Genomic DNA, 12,975 nt, shown 5'->3' with positions numbered 1-12,975 from the left:
GCAGCAAAAGCTTATCTGAGCTGATAAACCAGGGAGGCTAAGGGTAAAATTCCTCCTGTGTGAAGAACTAGTTCACAGTAGAAAAACTTCTTTTGCTAAATGAGCTAAATGTCAAGGGAGAGACTTAGCTGAAGAAATTTGCTTGTGTAGCAGAGATATGAAGCACAGCACTCAGGTACTGAGTGTTAAATGGATCCTGTGCACGTCTGATTCTAGACAAATACCAGACTATTCTATCTTTTCCTGATACCTGAGAAAGAATATGATAGCCATGAAATAGAAAGAACGTGTTGTCTGAGCCAGAATTTGATTCCTAAAGTTCTTCTTAGGGGGTCTGTGGGTGAACTCCAGGAGGTGAAACAGATTGCAATTTGACCTCAGAGAGAACGACTGGGGAGAGGAGGGAAAGAGCAAATGATTAAATAAGAGTTGGGAGAAAAGCCAGTCTCCAAAAATATACTTTGAAGATCAATTCCAGGTATTTCCTGGCATTGTCATGCTGTTTCTTCAACTGCTCAGCCTGTAACAAGTGGTTTCACAGTTAAGGCTGACAGGTTTAGGGTTGTTTGGTAGGCTTTTTTTTTTTTTTTTTTTTTAAAAAAGAGTGTATGATAAACAGTTTGCAGTGTTGTTTCTTATGCAAAACTGGGTGGAATGTTGATGACGAAATACCCCTGGGATGGAGAAAGCAGAGCTTGTTATTGTAAGAGGGAATCAAGAGCAGGACTGGCTTTGTTTTGGAGAAGTGAAAAATCCAGATTTTCTTCCCAATTACATGTCCAGGTCACCTCAGGAGTTCCTCAGGGGGTGGAAATGGGTATCTGTGCAATTTAGTGTCAGCAAACAGTGTTCCTGCAGAGCAGTTGTGCCATCCTGGTGCTGTAGGTAGCCTTGGAATGCCTTTACAGATAATGTTGGTGAGCGAAGGCATCACCTTTGCAAAGCTCAGAGGTGACTCTGAACATGTTTCTTCTTGCAAAAATTCTGCAGGAAGCCAGTCCAGGAGTTCACTGTACTGAAAGCCAGTGTGTGAACTGTGAGGAAATTGAAGCATATCCTGTTCCAAGGGCTTGTGTTGGTGATCACACGCCACCTCCCTGCTGGGGTTTTATTCTGGATGGTGACTGCCAGAGGTGTGTTCCTAAAAACTGTCCAGAAACACAGACACACCTCGGTGGGCTGGAGCTGGCTCTGGCTGGGGCTGGCTCCTGTCTTACCTCACCTGCTTGGCCCGGGACAGGATGGAGCAGCAGCTCTGCTTACGCAACAGGGCCTCTGGTGCTTGACTGGGCTTGTCTGTAAGTAACTTCGGTGTCAGTAATGCTGCTGCCTTTCAGCCAGGGAGATGCACAGGGCTCACGGGCATCTCTTCTGGTTTGTCTGCGTTGTAGGAAATCCTGATTCTCAAAAAACGCAGCCTGGTCACCCTGTGGTTCAGACTTGGATGGAAAGACTCTTGTCACCCTGAGTGTGCAGAAGTGGAATGCATGATATAAGTAAGGCATTCTTTAATCTGGGCTGCTTGTAGTTTGGAGTACTTGGCTTTGCAATTGCACCTGGATTTTACTTTTTAATTTTATATAGCAAGAAGAGTTTATTCTAGCAGTTTACTGTGCAACATCAAATTCTTTCTCTTGGGTTGTCTGTGAGCCCTTTGGCTGTTTGGTCTTCTCTGGCATCAGCACTGGAAGTAGTAATAGTTTGGCCAGGTTTTCACTGCACACCAAAAGTTACTCTACAAGCTTGAAACAGTGCTATAAATCAGAGGTGTACATTTGTGGGTTTCTTTTCTTTCCCCTAAAGCAGCTAATTGCTTAAAGACCAAAATATTTTATTTGTCTTAAATGGTAAAGGAAAGTGCTTTTCTTAGTGGAGGAGGTCCTGCACAGTCAGTGTGGGAGATGCCACTGTTGAGGGGCCCCTTTTGTACATGCAGAACCAGCACAGGCATGCGAGCGTGCAGGCTGTGCTTGTAGAAAGGCTGCTCTGCCCACAGACCTTGAAGCATGTGGGACAGAAGGCATAAAACAAACAAACAAGACCCTGAACTAGCACTTTGAAGGGAATTTTCAGCTAGAAGAATTATAGGGACATGAAAAACTCATTCTTTGGAGAGGCAGTCCCTCCAAGTCAGAGGAAAGGTGTGCTGTGGAATCACAGTAGCTTGCATTGCTGCAGCCTTGATTGGACATGCTTGAGAGAGAAGCTGATGAATTCACAGCTGCCAGGCTAGGACCTATCATTTAAATTGTAATTTGCCCTTCAAATTTGGCAAGCTTCGTTTTCCATTTGCTTGACAAATCTCTCTTTTGTGTTTTTCTCCTGCCTGCGTAAAACAGTGAGCACTGCTGGAGAGAGCCTACTTGAAGTAGATTCCTTTTCTCTGCTATATTTAGCAGTCACAACAAGGATGTGATCCTTGCAAGAATACTGCCAAAAAGTAGATGGCTTTAGCTTGAGACGTGCCCTTTTTCTTTAGGCTCCCAAATCCACGGTGCAGTTCACCTTCCTCCCCTTTCCCAGCTCTGCCTGCGAGGTCTGTTGTGCAAACATTGCTCTGCTGCTTCCAGGGATTCTGCTCAGTCAGAACAAGTCCCTGCTTTAGTGGAAACTCCTGTGTTCAGATTGCCACTACCCCTAGTGCCTTTCTCTTTTCCTAACTTCCTAAAAAAGAGTATATTTATTACTGCTCTTCAGGAAGGTCTTTCTGAACAGTGTTATGATTTAATTTAGATTCTCCAGGCCTTTTATTGCTTAGGAGAGCTTTGCTCAACAGAATAATGTGTTTGTTAACCATCTGACTGTTTCCTTTATTTGGGGAAAAAGGGAATTGGAAAGGCAATGGGAAGGAAACATTTTTTGTATTCCTTCAAAAGCAGAATATTACTAGAAGCCTGTTTCTCATTAATATCGTGCCATTAATGCCAAGAAGGTGTAGTTGTTATATATTGCTATTTTAAATGTCTTTACCATGTAAAGTGGTTCCAGTGTGCCTGTGAGTCTGTGTTAAAACACTTTCAGTTGCAATTCAAGGGAGGGAAACACTTGTAAATAAGAGTAACAACTCACTGCAATGCTTCTTGCTTGGTTAGCGTGGGCAGTACAGTCCGGTTTGTTCCGATCAGGCATGAGAGCTGTAACTCTCTGTGAGTGCAGGCCATTCTCGCCCCTTTCCCGTCCCTTCCCTACTGTACAGCCGGACCCGGGCCAGGAAGCCGAGGGGCTGGGAGAGTGGAGCTGTGTGCTGGGAACTGCTCAGCCAAAGGTCAGAGGTCTGTCTGCGCCCCGCGGCGCTGCCCGGCCGCGCTGCGCCCTTTCCCCTTCCCACCGGAGGCCGGGCACGGCGTGGCTGCTCCGTGGCTGCAGCCTGGGCCCAGCTAGCCAGGGCGAGCGGCCAGTAGGGCTGTCTGTCCTGGGAAAAGGGGGGAGAGGCTCATAGGAGTGACATGACAGCGATTGTCGTCTTGCTGCCTGCGTTCCCAGTTATCCCGGCATGTTCCAGTTATCCCGGAGCGTAGGAGGAGGTTGCGTTTGTGCGCTGGATGCAGTTCCCAGGTACAGCACGGACCTGGAGCCAGCCCGTGTTCTCGTGTTGTTTTTGTGATAACCCTTCCCCACAGCCCCGTTATCTGCGGGAAGCGGCCTTGGAGCCGCTCTGCCTGGCTGAGGAGTGCAAGAGCTACCCCTGCTCTGGAAAAGCTTTTCCATTCTGGGCTCACAGCAACAGATGAATGGCTTTTTGGACATATTTGGAGGCTTCTGGGCATTGCACAGGTAGTTTTGGGCTGGGATGTGCTCACGGCTTTGTGTTTTGGAGCCTTTGACGTTGATGGAGGCGCGAAGTCACCATGGTGTTTTCGACTTCCTGCATAGCAGTGCACCCTGGGGTGATCAAGGTGTATGGCATCAGCCTCCTGAGCCTCCAGGCATTCAGCACTCCTCTTTTTTACCTCAACAGCTGTGATTTAAAGTCCTGAGCAGTTCTTGTGTTTATTAACAATATGGAAAATCTTGGAAACCAGTTGAAAACTGAATTGTTTCTGCAATTTTAGTTGTTGTGCTTTGGCACTACCTTCCCACTTGGGAAAAGATAAATGTGAGATAGGCTCTTATTCTGGGGGCAAGTAATGGCATCCTGCTCCTCTGTGGGTCAACCTTTGTGACTGTGTGAACAAGGCTTAGCTCTGTTAATAAAAGCATTTCTCTGTGTGTGTTAGCATCAGCGTGGAGTTAGTGCAGTTTTCAAACTGTGTAATTGTACCAGGATGACTGATATATTATCACCCCCCCCAAAAAGAGAAAAGGTCAAGAAAGACACTTAGCTAACAGTGTTTTAAACTTGATTAACACAATGAGAAGGTCCATTGTGCTTCTGTAACAGGAACTGTTACTGATGTGTAAATCAAAGAAAAAACTAGCAACATTTGCTGGCCTTAAAAATGGTGTGGCTTTTGTATACTCATATGCTTCTCCTGGCTGGTTTTCAAAAACTATAAATAGATCACTGGGAAGTCCCTGTATAACAAAAATGTACTGCTGCTGCTTGTCATAAATAAACTTATAAGAGCTGCCTTGGTCTTGCAGCTCTTCTTTGGAGGAGTCCTTACTTGTCCACTTGGTTCCAGAGCACCAGGTCACATGAGACAAGATCATTTCTGTGGCAGTGGGGTGCAGCTTCATGTCCAGCTCTGCATCTCCTGAAGATCTTATGTTCTCCAGGCTTGGTGTCTTGCAGATCTATCTAATGCTCTCTTGGCTTGGTTCTACCTGAGCAGAGTTGTTCAGTCTTTTCCAAGTTTTTCTCTTTTGGATTCCTTCATCTCCAGCTACTGATAGCATTAGGCCAAGGCCAGGCTTATTTCAACTTCATCCCAGGCAACGCAGAGTCTCTCTGATGCCACATGCACTAATACCACTTATTAAAAGACTGGCTGATACCCATCTGACTGCTCTTGGGTATTATGTAGGATCAGGAGGCTATAGCCTCTTTTCTGTATCACCTTCAAAGGGATAGATACCTAATGGAAGTCCTTTTCTTCCTCCAGGGAAGCACAGAGAATATGTCATTATTGCATATTGGATGATGACAAATGATTGTCTGCCAGACATAGAGAAGTTGTCAGTTCCTCAAGGGAGGAAGTCAAGGTAGATCTGCCAGTGATGCTGTCCTGATTTTTGCCATCCTGAGGAATCTGGCTGTGAAGGGAGGGGGATCAGCATGTTTTCTGTGTGATCACATTCCAGTTGGGTGTGTGATACAATCTGAGATGGCCCAGAAGAACAATGTTGGCAAGCACTTTAAAAGTGGAAGGGATGAACTTCAGTTTGGAGTAAGATCTTAAAAAAATTAAAAGAGTGTTTAAACACAAGGTGATAAAAATGCATCCTTTAAACAGACCTTTCTCCCCACCACTGAGTGAGAACATGGTGAAACCACTGTAAGTGAAGTCTTGAGGAGAAAGCAGGACCATCACACTGAAGTGCTGTGTGAACTTCTCAGGCTTAACAGAGGTGTGAGTACATCAGAAATGATGGGAAAAGAAAATATTATAAAAGAGCAAAAACCAACTTCATGTGGGGTTTCCTGTGATAATTATTTAGGTCATGGGGTCATGATTTGGATGCCAATAATTTGCCTTCAGGGAGGCTCTGTAAAACTTACAGAAAGATAGCTTACAAAAAAAGCTGGCTCAGTAGCACTTTGCAAGGCTCAAGACTCACACCTCTGAATGTTGCTTCTTCTTTCTGAATCTAAAATAAACAGAGATCTTTGTTAATAGCCAAAAAGGAAAGGGTCTTCATTTGGTCAGCATTGTGGAGCTCTACTTCCTTTGGATTGGTTCACCAAAGATAAAAATCTGCCGTTTCTGTTCATGATGTTGGCTTGGCTCAGTGCATGAGTAATAATGATCTGTTGCTAGGAACAGACTTCAGTTTACATGGAGAGGCCTCTGTGGAGGGCAGGTCTTTGAGTCCCTGAGTGGGTCATAAATAATCAGTGGCACTTCAAAGGAGGAAAAGTAAAAACAAGCGGTTGGAGATGCCATGAAAAGATGTCTGCAATTCCTATTGCAACACCAGTGGAAAGCATGTAGCCAACATAATTGGGAAAGTATGGGGCATGGATCTCCAAAGGCAAAACCAGTGAAGCAGGGATTTACTAACAGTGGGTTATAATATTCACATACCTCTAGCTGGGCTTGTTTGCAAGGTATCTGCTGCTTTCAGCTTTAAGGAGTGCAAAACTGAGCTAATTTCATGGCATATGATTTTTCAAGACTGCCTCCTGGGGAGGGCCTTGAGGGTACATCTGTGCAGGGACGTGCACAAGTTAGCTGTGAACTTGGAGGCTGAAAAGGTTCTTACCTGGAACAGTGTGGAAAATACTAATTTGCCTTGCTTCCTAAATACTGTGCACAGCTGCTTTGTAGAGGTAGCTTTAAATTAATTGATGAAATACCCATTTCCTGTTTTAGCTGCAGTTACAGGCATTGTTTTTGAAGGTGGCAGTGGTTTAACTGCTGGGTTTTCCATGCCATGGAATCTTACCATCTGCAGTACTTGGAACAGCTGAAAGCCAAGGTTTGCAAACCACCCTGATCTGAACTAATGTTAAGACTGTGAAATCCTTTCTAATGAATCCTCTAAATCCATCTGAAACTTTTTTCACCCTTTCTTCTGAGACAAGAATGTCCTTATAAAGACCCTGCTTAAGAAGAGCACCTCTTAGGTCTCATTAGGTCTTAAGCTTCACTGGAGACAAGGTATTTAAATCAGTGTTGTCTATTCTTATGATAATGGAATGCAAAGCCTGGGTATGATTATTTTCAGGTTAGTTCCGTGAGATTTGCAGTCTGCTACTTGCTCTTGGGTTTCTCTCTTATCAGTGTGCCTATGTGTGTATGTTAATGCCCTGGATATTCTGCAATCTGCTGGCTGATACCAGCTGAATTTGGTAGAGGAAGGGAAATTACACTAGAATTGATGTGGTACAACTGTGCTGATATAATTTCCACCAATATTTTTAGGTGCCTGTAGTAGAAATAGCTGGAGAGGTAGGGGAGGAAGTAGGTTTGAGTCTTAGGAGTGCCCTCATCACAGGGGCAACAAAAAAAGCTTTTTTTTGATGATTTAACCATTTGAGCTGCGGATTGAGCCCAGAGGGCCAAGAATTTGCCCCATGGAGAACACCAGGGAAAGCTTTCTTCTCCAGGAGGACATTGCTAATGGCACCTTTCTTGTGTGACTTACCCTGCGTTGAAGAAAAGATGAGCTTTCACAACAGCTCTGGTGCAATTCACATAAATTAATCCACAGGAAAGGAATCCATTGGAAATAAGATCCCAGTGTGCCTGGAGCTGCCTCTTTGACTCTGTGATACTTCTAAGGGTGTCCCAAGGTGAAAGCAGTTAATGCTTTCCTACATTAATTCTAGGTTCTCCAGACAGAGGGAAGGACAAGGTCATTCTCTTCACCTTGGTTTTTATTCCCCAGTGACAAAGTGTAGTTTGAAAGCATTTGATTTATTTTTCAACACTGTGGTATGTATTTCCTAGTCATCCAGCATTTCTTGAAGGGGAAGGGATTGGTTTAGCTCTGCAGTTCATTGAGTTGTTATGAAACAAAATAACTGACTTAAATATGAAGTAGAAGAGATGATCCTTGCTACTGCCAGTGAAAGCCATTGCTGGTTGATGGTTTTAGACTCTTCAGAGCTTGATTGTTTTAGACTCTTCAGAGGCTGTAATGATACAGGTAAAATTGACAATGCAGTATTTGAATGAAATTTGGGGCAGAGAGGTGGACAAAGCAGGCGTATTGTCCCTGTATAATCCCTTCTCAGACAATCTGTACCTTGTACCTTTTAAAGAAGACTAATCCTTGCAGGTGTGTCCTCCAAGACTTTACTTGTGTCTCTCCTTCAGAGCATCTGTGGAGTCTTCTCTTGGGACAGGGCAAAATGCATCTGCTGTGTTGGATGGTGAATTGAGGGTTTGAAGGACATGAAAGCTTTAGCATAAATTTACCTGGTATTAGCTGAGTGTCTTCATAACCTGCACTGTGGATTCGTTGAGTGGTGTCTGTGTTAAAAGAAAACAGTTTAAAATTTCCCATCCTTTAGGGAAGGAGGCCATAAATTGACTTTAAAAGAATATAAGAGCATATGCTTTTCTTTACTTATGATCATGTGCTGTAATTGAAGCAAATTAATTCATAAATTAAGTAACAATTATAGTTTATTCCTGCTTTAGACCTTAACATACTTTCTGCTTTGAAATCCTGGAAGTTTTATTAGCTTTAACTACTTTGCTGGTTAGAGATCTGAACTGAGATTGGGGTCCCATCACATGAAGTGCAGTGAAGCACATAAAAAGAGACACTGTGTGCTGTGTTGTTGCTGTAGCTGGCAAGGGTTGGGCACAGAGGAGGAACAGTGACAGAAAGGTAGGTTAAAAATACACTTTGTGTTGTTTATGAAATGTCCATCAGAGTTGTTCAGGCCCTTGCATACTTTCCTGTTACTATAATGGAATTTTAATGGCAAATCCTGCTCCTTTTCTCTGGATTGCTGTCCCAGTGACTCTAGCATCATGCAAGTCAGTTGAACATAAATTGGCTCTGCCCATGTCACCATCTCAAATGTGGGTGCTTTGAATTTGAACAGATGCAAGTTTCCACTGTTTGGGAGTTTGCTTGCATACTTCCCACTTGGGACATTTGTCATCATCTTCAAGGTGGTGATTAAAGAACTAAATTCAAGACTTAGTCATACCCAAAAAATATTAAGGCCACCTGACATTTTGTGTTTTCAGACTTTGGGTTTTTATTGCCTAATCTTGAGAGAAAAAAGAAGGGAGTTTCCCAGGAAAGATTGCCTTGCCTTGGGCATAGGTGTAAGCACTGGATTCTTGCTCAGCCATTGCCCATCCTCAGTTCCTGTAAGAACCCAGTATTTATTATAGAATTCCAGGTTGGAAGGGACCTCAAGGACCATCTTGTCCAATATTTTGTGCTAAAAGCATGGTCCAGACAAGACGGCACAGCATCCTGCCCTGTCAAATGGTAACAGTGCCAATGTTGTGGAATCCACCACTTCCCTGGGGAGATTAATCCAATGAGTGATTGTTCTATGAAAAATTTTCCCCTTGTGTTTAATCAAAATCTCCCTAGCAGTAACTTGTACCCACTACCCCTTGTGTTTTCCATGTGACTCCTTGTAAAAAGGGAGTTTCCATCCTCTCTGTGGGCACCCTTCAAACACTGGAACATGGTATTAAGGTCTTCCTTTAGCCTTCTTTCCTCAAGGCTCACCAAACCCAGTTTTCTCAGCTATTTCCCCACACAGGCCCCCCAGTCATCTTTGTGCTCTTCTCTCTCCAGCCTGTCCACATAATATTTGTACAGCATGGTCCCAAAGTGCACCCAGTATTCCAGGTGTCCTGGCAAGTGCTGAGCAGAACGGGACAGTGACTTCCCTATCTCTGCTGGTGATGCCCTTGTTCATGCTGCCCAGTATGTTGTTGGCTTTCTTGGCTAATTTGGGTACCTTATGATTTCCATCATATCCTCAAGGCTTGGCTTGTTTATATCACCATGTTCTTGTGCCAGCCAAAGATCAAATCAGTTGTTTTCCTCCTATTTTTGCTTGCTAAGCAAGCCAAACTCCTGTAAAATACAGGGTTTCTTGATTATCCAGAGAGGTCTTACCTTTTTCTGCCCCAGCTAGAACTCCCCTTGCTCAGATCTGGTGCCTTGAGTTGCAGTTTTAAGTTGTTGGTGACTTGCAGAAGTGCTGCATGGTCACTGCAGCAGCTGGAATCAGTGCTTCAGCCATATCAGCTAATATCTGTTTCTCTGGAAATCCACCTTTTTTGCTGCCTTTTTTCTCTCTGTCTGGCCTTTGCTTGTCATCAGTAAAGAGATGTCCCATGGTAGGGGGGTTGGACTGATGGTCCCTTGCAGCCCAGAGTGTGCTGTGATTCTAAATGTGGGCAATAACCCCTGGTCTCACCTAGGTGCTGTAAATGTGAATTGACTGATGTTGGTGAAGTGTTCAGATGCCAGGGTAGTGCCATAGAAAATCTTGTGAGTGACTCAATAATCCTGTCATCAGAGCAGCTCCTGGATAAAGCACAAGGACACACATTGTTCAGAGTGAGGAAAGTGAAATATTGAAGAGCTCCTCGTGGAATGCATGTTCTCCTTTCTGCTCAGTGAGGCAGTCAGAGAGTGAGGAAAAATAGTATAGAGTGGAGTAAACAAAGGCTGCCTCATGATTCATGTGCACAAGGGAATGGACGTAAGAATTTCTGTGGCATTCCTTAATGTTGTATTTCCTGACTCATCTATTCACGCCCTTTATTTTGACATATACTTGGTGGATGAGTTATTAATATATGGTGTGGAAATCCTAGTGCTTCTGGTGAAAAGGTTACAGTTGTGTAGGTAACAAAGCTTGTTTAAGAGTAAGCCCTTAATTAAATTTCAGCTCAATTACTTTTTGAATTTGTTTAACTTCTGGGTTCTTGGTAAAAATAAGTCTCTATCTCAAGCATCCAGTTCTTCCTACAGTGGCAAATTGAACAGTGCTACAGAATGAGGATCACTTGTAGTTTTTTTAAGGAAGACAGAGCATATTGTTTTCTAAAGTTGCATTAGGGATAGGGGAGTTTTCCAGGCAGAGGAAAATGGAGGAGTTGAAAAAAGAAACTCCTTCATGGGGCTTGAGGAATAGCAAAGGTACCAGACAGAGACAGCAGTTGTGTTGATTTTCATATAACTGCTGCCTTTTCATTTCATCTTAATCTTTGCAGATTCTGCCTGGATTGTTTCCATTCTGTAACAATTATCCAGGCCGGAAGGAGAAATGAAAAGGTACAAGGATTAAAAAAATGAGGTTGGGCAGCTACCAGTCTGCAGAAGGCACCGTGAGCTTTTGTCACCTTGGCTTTCTCAAAGAAAGTAACAGTATTTGAAGTTTCCCAATCCTGGTGCTTTTGTTTTCATGGCAAAACCCACTGGGATCCTGGTTTGTATTGTGGAGTGCTGCTGGCCACTGTTAGAAAAGAGAGTCAAAGGACCCAAGCTCCTGCAGTGAGAGCAGTCACTTTATTCTGTATAAAACAAAATGTGTATCTTGGTGTCACATCATCATTGAGCATCATCAATTTTTATGTACAACTGTACTGATTTTCTTCTTTTTTTTTTTTATAATATAATTTCAGTTTGGAAATTGATTGAAGAATCACCATAGAATTCAATATGGCATCACAGCAGTCATCTGCATCAACAGAGGAGCAGGCTTCCTCTGAAATAGATGATCTCCATCTAACGCTGCAAGGTAAGTGACTGAAGTTTTCTGTTGCCTTTTTAATTTAGATTTTTGTCAAAAATCTGTAGCTGTGTGTACAAGTTGAAGGGAATTCTGAGAAACCTGTTTAAACTAGGGTTATGGTGTGTAGTTCAAGTCTGTGCTTCTTTGCAGATGTTTCTGTGTTTTAGGACAGAGGCTACAGCAGGGAAATGACAGATAAGCTCTTGTAGTACTTTCTTGTGATATTTTCAGATCAGTTGCCTTTTTTGGTACTGATGTGCTCACTGGTTCTTATGCTTTGTTACTCAGAACACATGTTGCTGTAAACTGTTTGGAAAGGAACCACCAGCATGAGAACAAGCCAGTTTATTAGTTTCCTTGTTTTCAGCTTGCTGACACTTAGGTGGTTGCATTGAGCTGTCTTAATGAAGCTATTGACTACACTACTATTTTATTTTATTTGCTTTTCTGTTTTTAACTACTATATCCCCTGCAAGTGGGGATAATTTTTGTGGCTTCTAAACAAATTTCCTATGGGTCAAGTCTTTGGTTCTTACTTGTCATGTGTTATAACTTGTTAAGGAAGCACTCAGTGCTGATTTTTAATTATTTCAGTTTAATGGCATCTACCTGGACAGTTAAATGATGATGAGTGCATCTGACCTGGCCTCTCAGAACTTTTGGATTTTCCTTACTCACACATTGAATTTCCTTCTATGAGAATTTTCTGTGAAGGTTGCCTTTGCTGTGAACATATTCCTGGAGGCTATCAAGGAGGGTAGTGCAGGCAGCAGGACTAACCCTGCTGAGAAGCTTGGCTTTGATGTGTTTAGAGCCTGGTCCATCCTAGAACGGATGGACTAACTCCTGTTTCCACGGAGCTATTTCCTTTTAACTCCCTTGCAATGAAATTTCCATGGTGCTTGGTGGAGAGCAAATATGTTGAAAACAGATGGTGCAAAAGGATATTCTGCCAAGTCCCTTGTGTGATCCATATTTGCACTACTGCTGTCGTTGAAGCCATGTGTTTTGACGAGTGAGTGTTAATAGCGGTCCAAAGCCAAGTGTCTTTAATGGTGAATTTTCTTCCTTTTTGCTTCAGTATTGCATGTTCAGAAGAACAAGCAAAAACTTGTAGCAGACAGGAGCTAGTCTGACTTTTGCACCAAGCACAGCTTGTCAGACACACATTTGTTGTGCCAGTCAAACTCAGCCTTGGGTAGAAAGGCTGAGATGGCTGTTGTTGTGAAACAGATTTGGAAAACACTCTTCAGCTTGAAGGCAGATTTGAAGTTACATGCCATTTTTAGGGCAGGGATTTACTTTCAATTTTTTTTTTTTTCTGAAAAGCCAGGTTGCTGTTTGTGTTGAAAAACAATTGAGTTTTTTGGTCAATGTCTCATTGAAGGAGCCCTGCTTAGTAAAATTGAAATGACTGTGTTTCTTTGCTGTAATAAATGGAGCTCTTAGATTGGGCTGGAACGAACACACTGCAAATCTTGTGCCCAAGCTGTCTGTGCCTGGCTGTTGTAAAACCTCCAGAGATATCCCTTAGAAGTGACATGAGCAATTTTTTGTAATGATTGAAGACACAACAAATGGTACTGACACACTTTGTGTATGGAGCTGTGGCGCTGCAGCGTCTGCTCAGGGTCAAACAA

The 12,975-nt window shown here is 43.1% G+C and overlaps 1 protein-coding gene across 8 annotated transcripts in view; it reads left to right on the top strand.

The window, feature by feature from the left end:
- The window catches only part of SYNE2 (spectrin repeat containing nuclear envelope protein 2), a 179,786-nt gene that overhangs the window by 10,054 nt on the left and 156,757 nt on the right, over nt 1-12,975 (top strand). For all 8 annotated transcript variants that reach the window (XM_038138490.1, XM_038138489.1, XM_038138483.1 and 5 more), the window contains one exon: nt 11,226-11,341. In XM_038138490.1, the coding sequence (XP_037994418.1) occupies nt 11,263-11,341 (79 nt within the window). In that variant the 5' untranslated portion in view covers nt 11,226-11,262. The remainder of the gene's footprint in view (nt 1-11,225; nt 11,342-12,975) is intronic.

Source organism: Motacilla alba, chromosome 5, assembly GCF_015832195.1.
Source record: "Motacilla alba alba isolate MOTALB_02 chromosome 5, Motacilla_alba_V1.0_pri, whole genome shotgun sequence".
Taxonomy (NCBI): domain Eukaryota; kingdom Metazoa; phylum Chordata; class Aves; order Passeriformes; family Motacillidae; genus Motacilla; species Motacilla alba.
The sequence above is the reverse complement of the archived record's forward strand: the minus strand, read 5'-3'. Positions and strand labels throughout refer to the sequence as shown.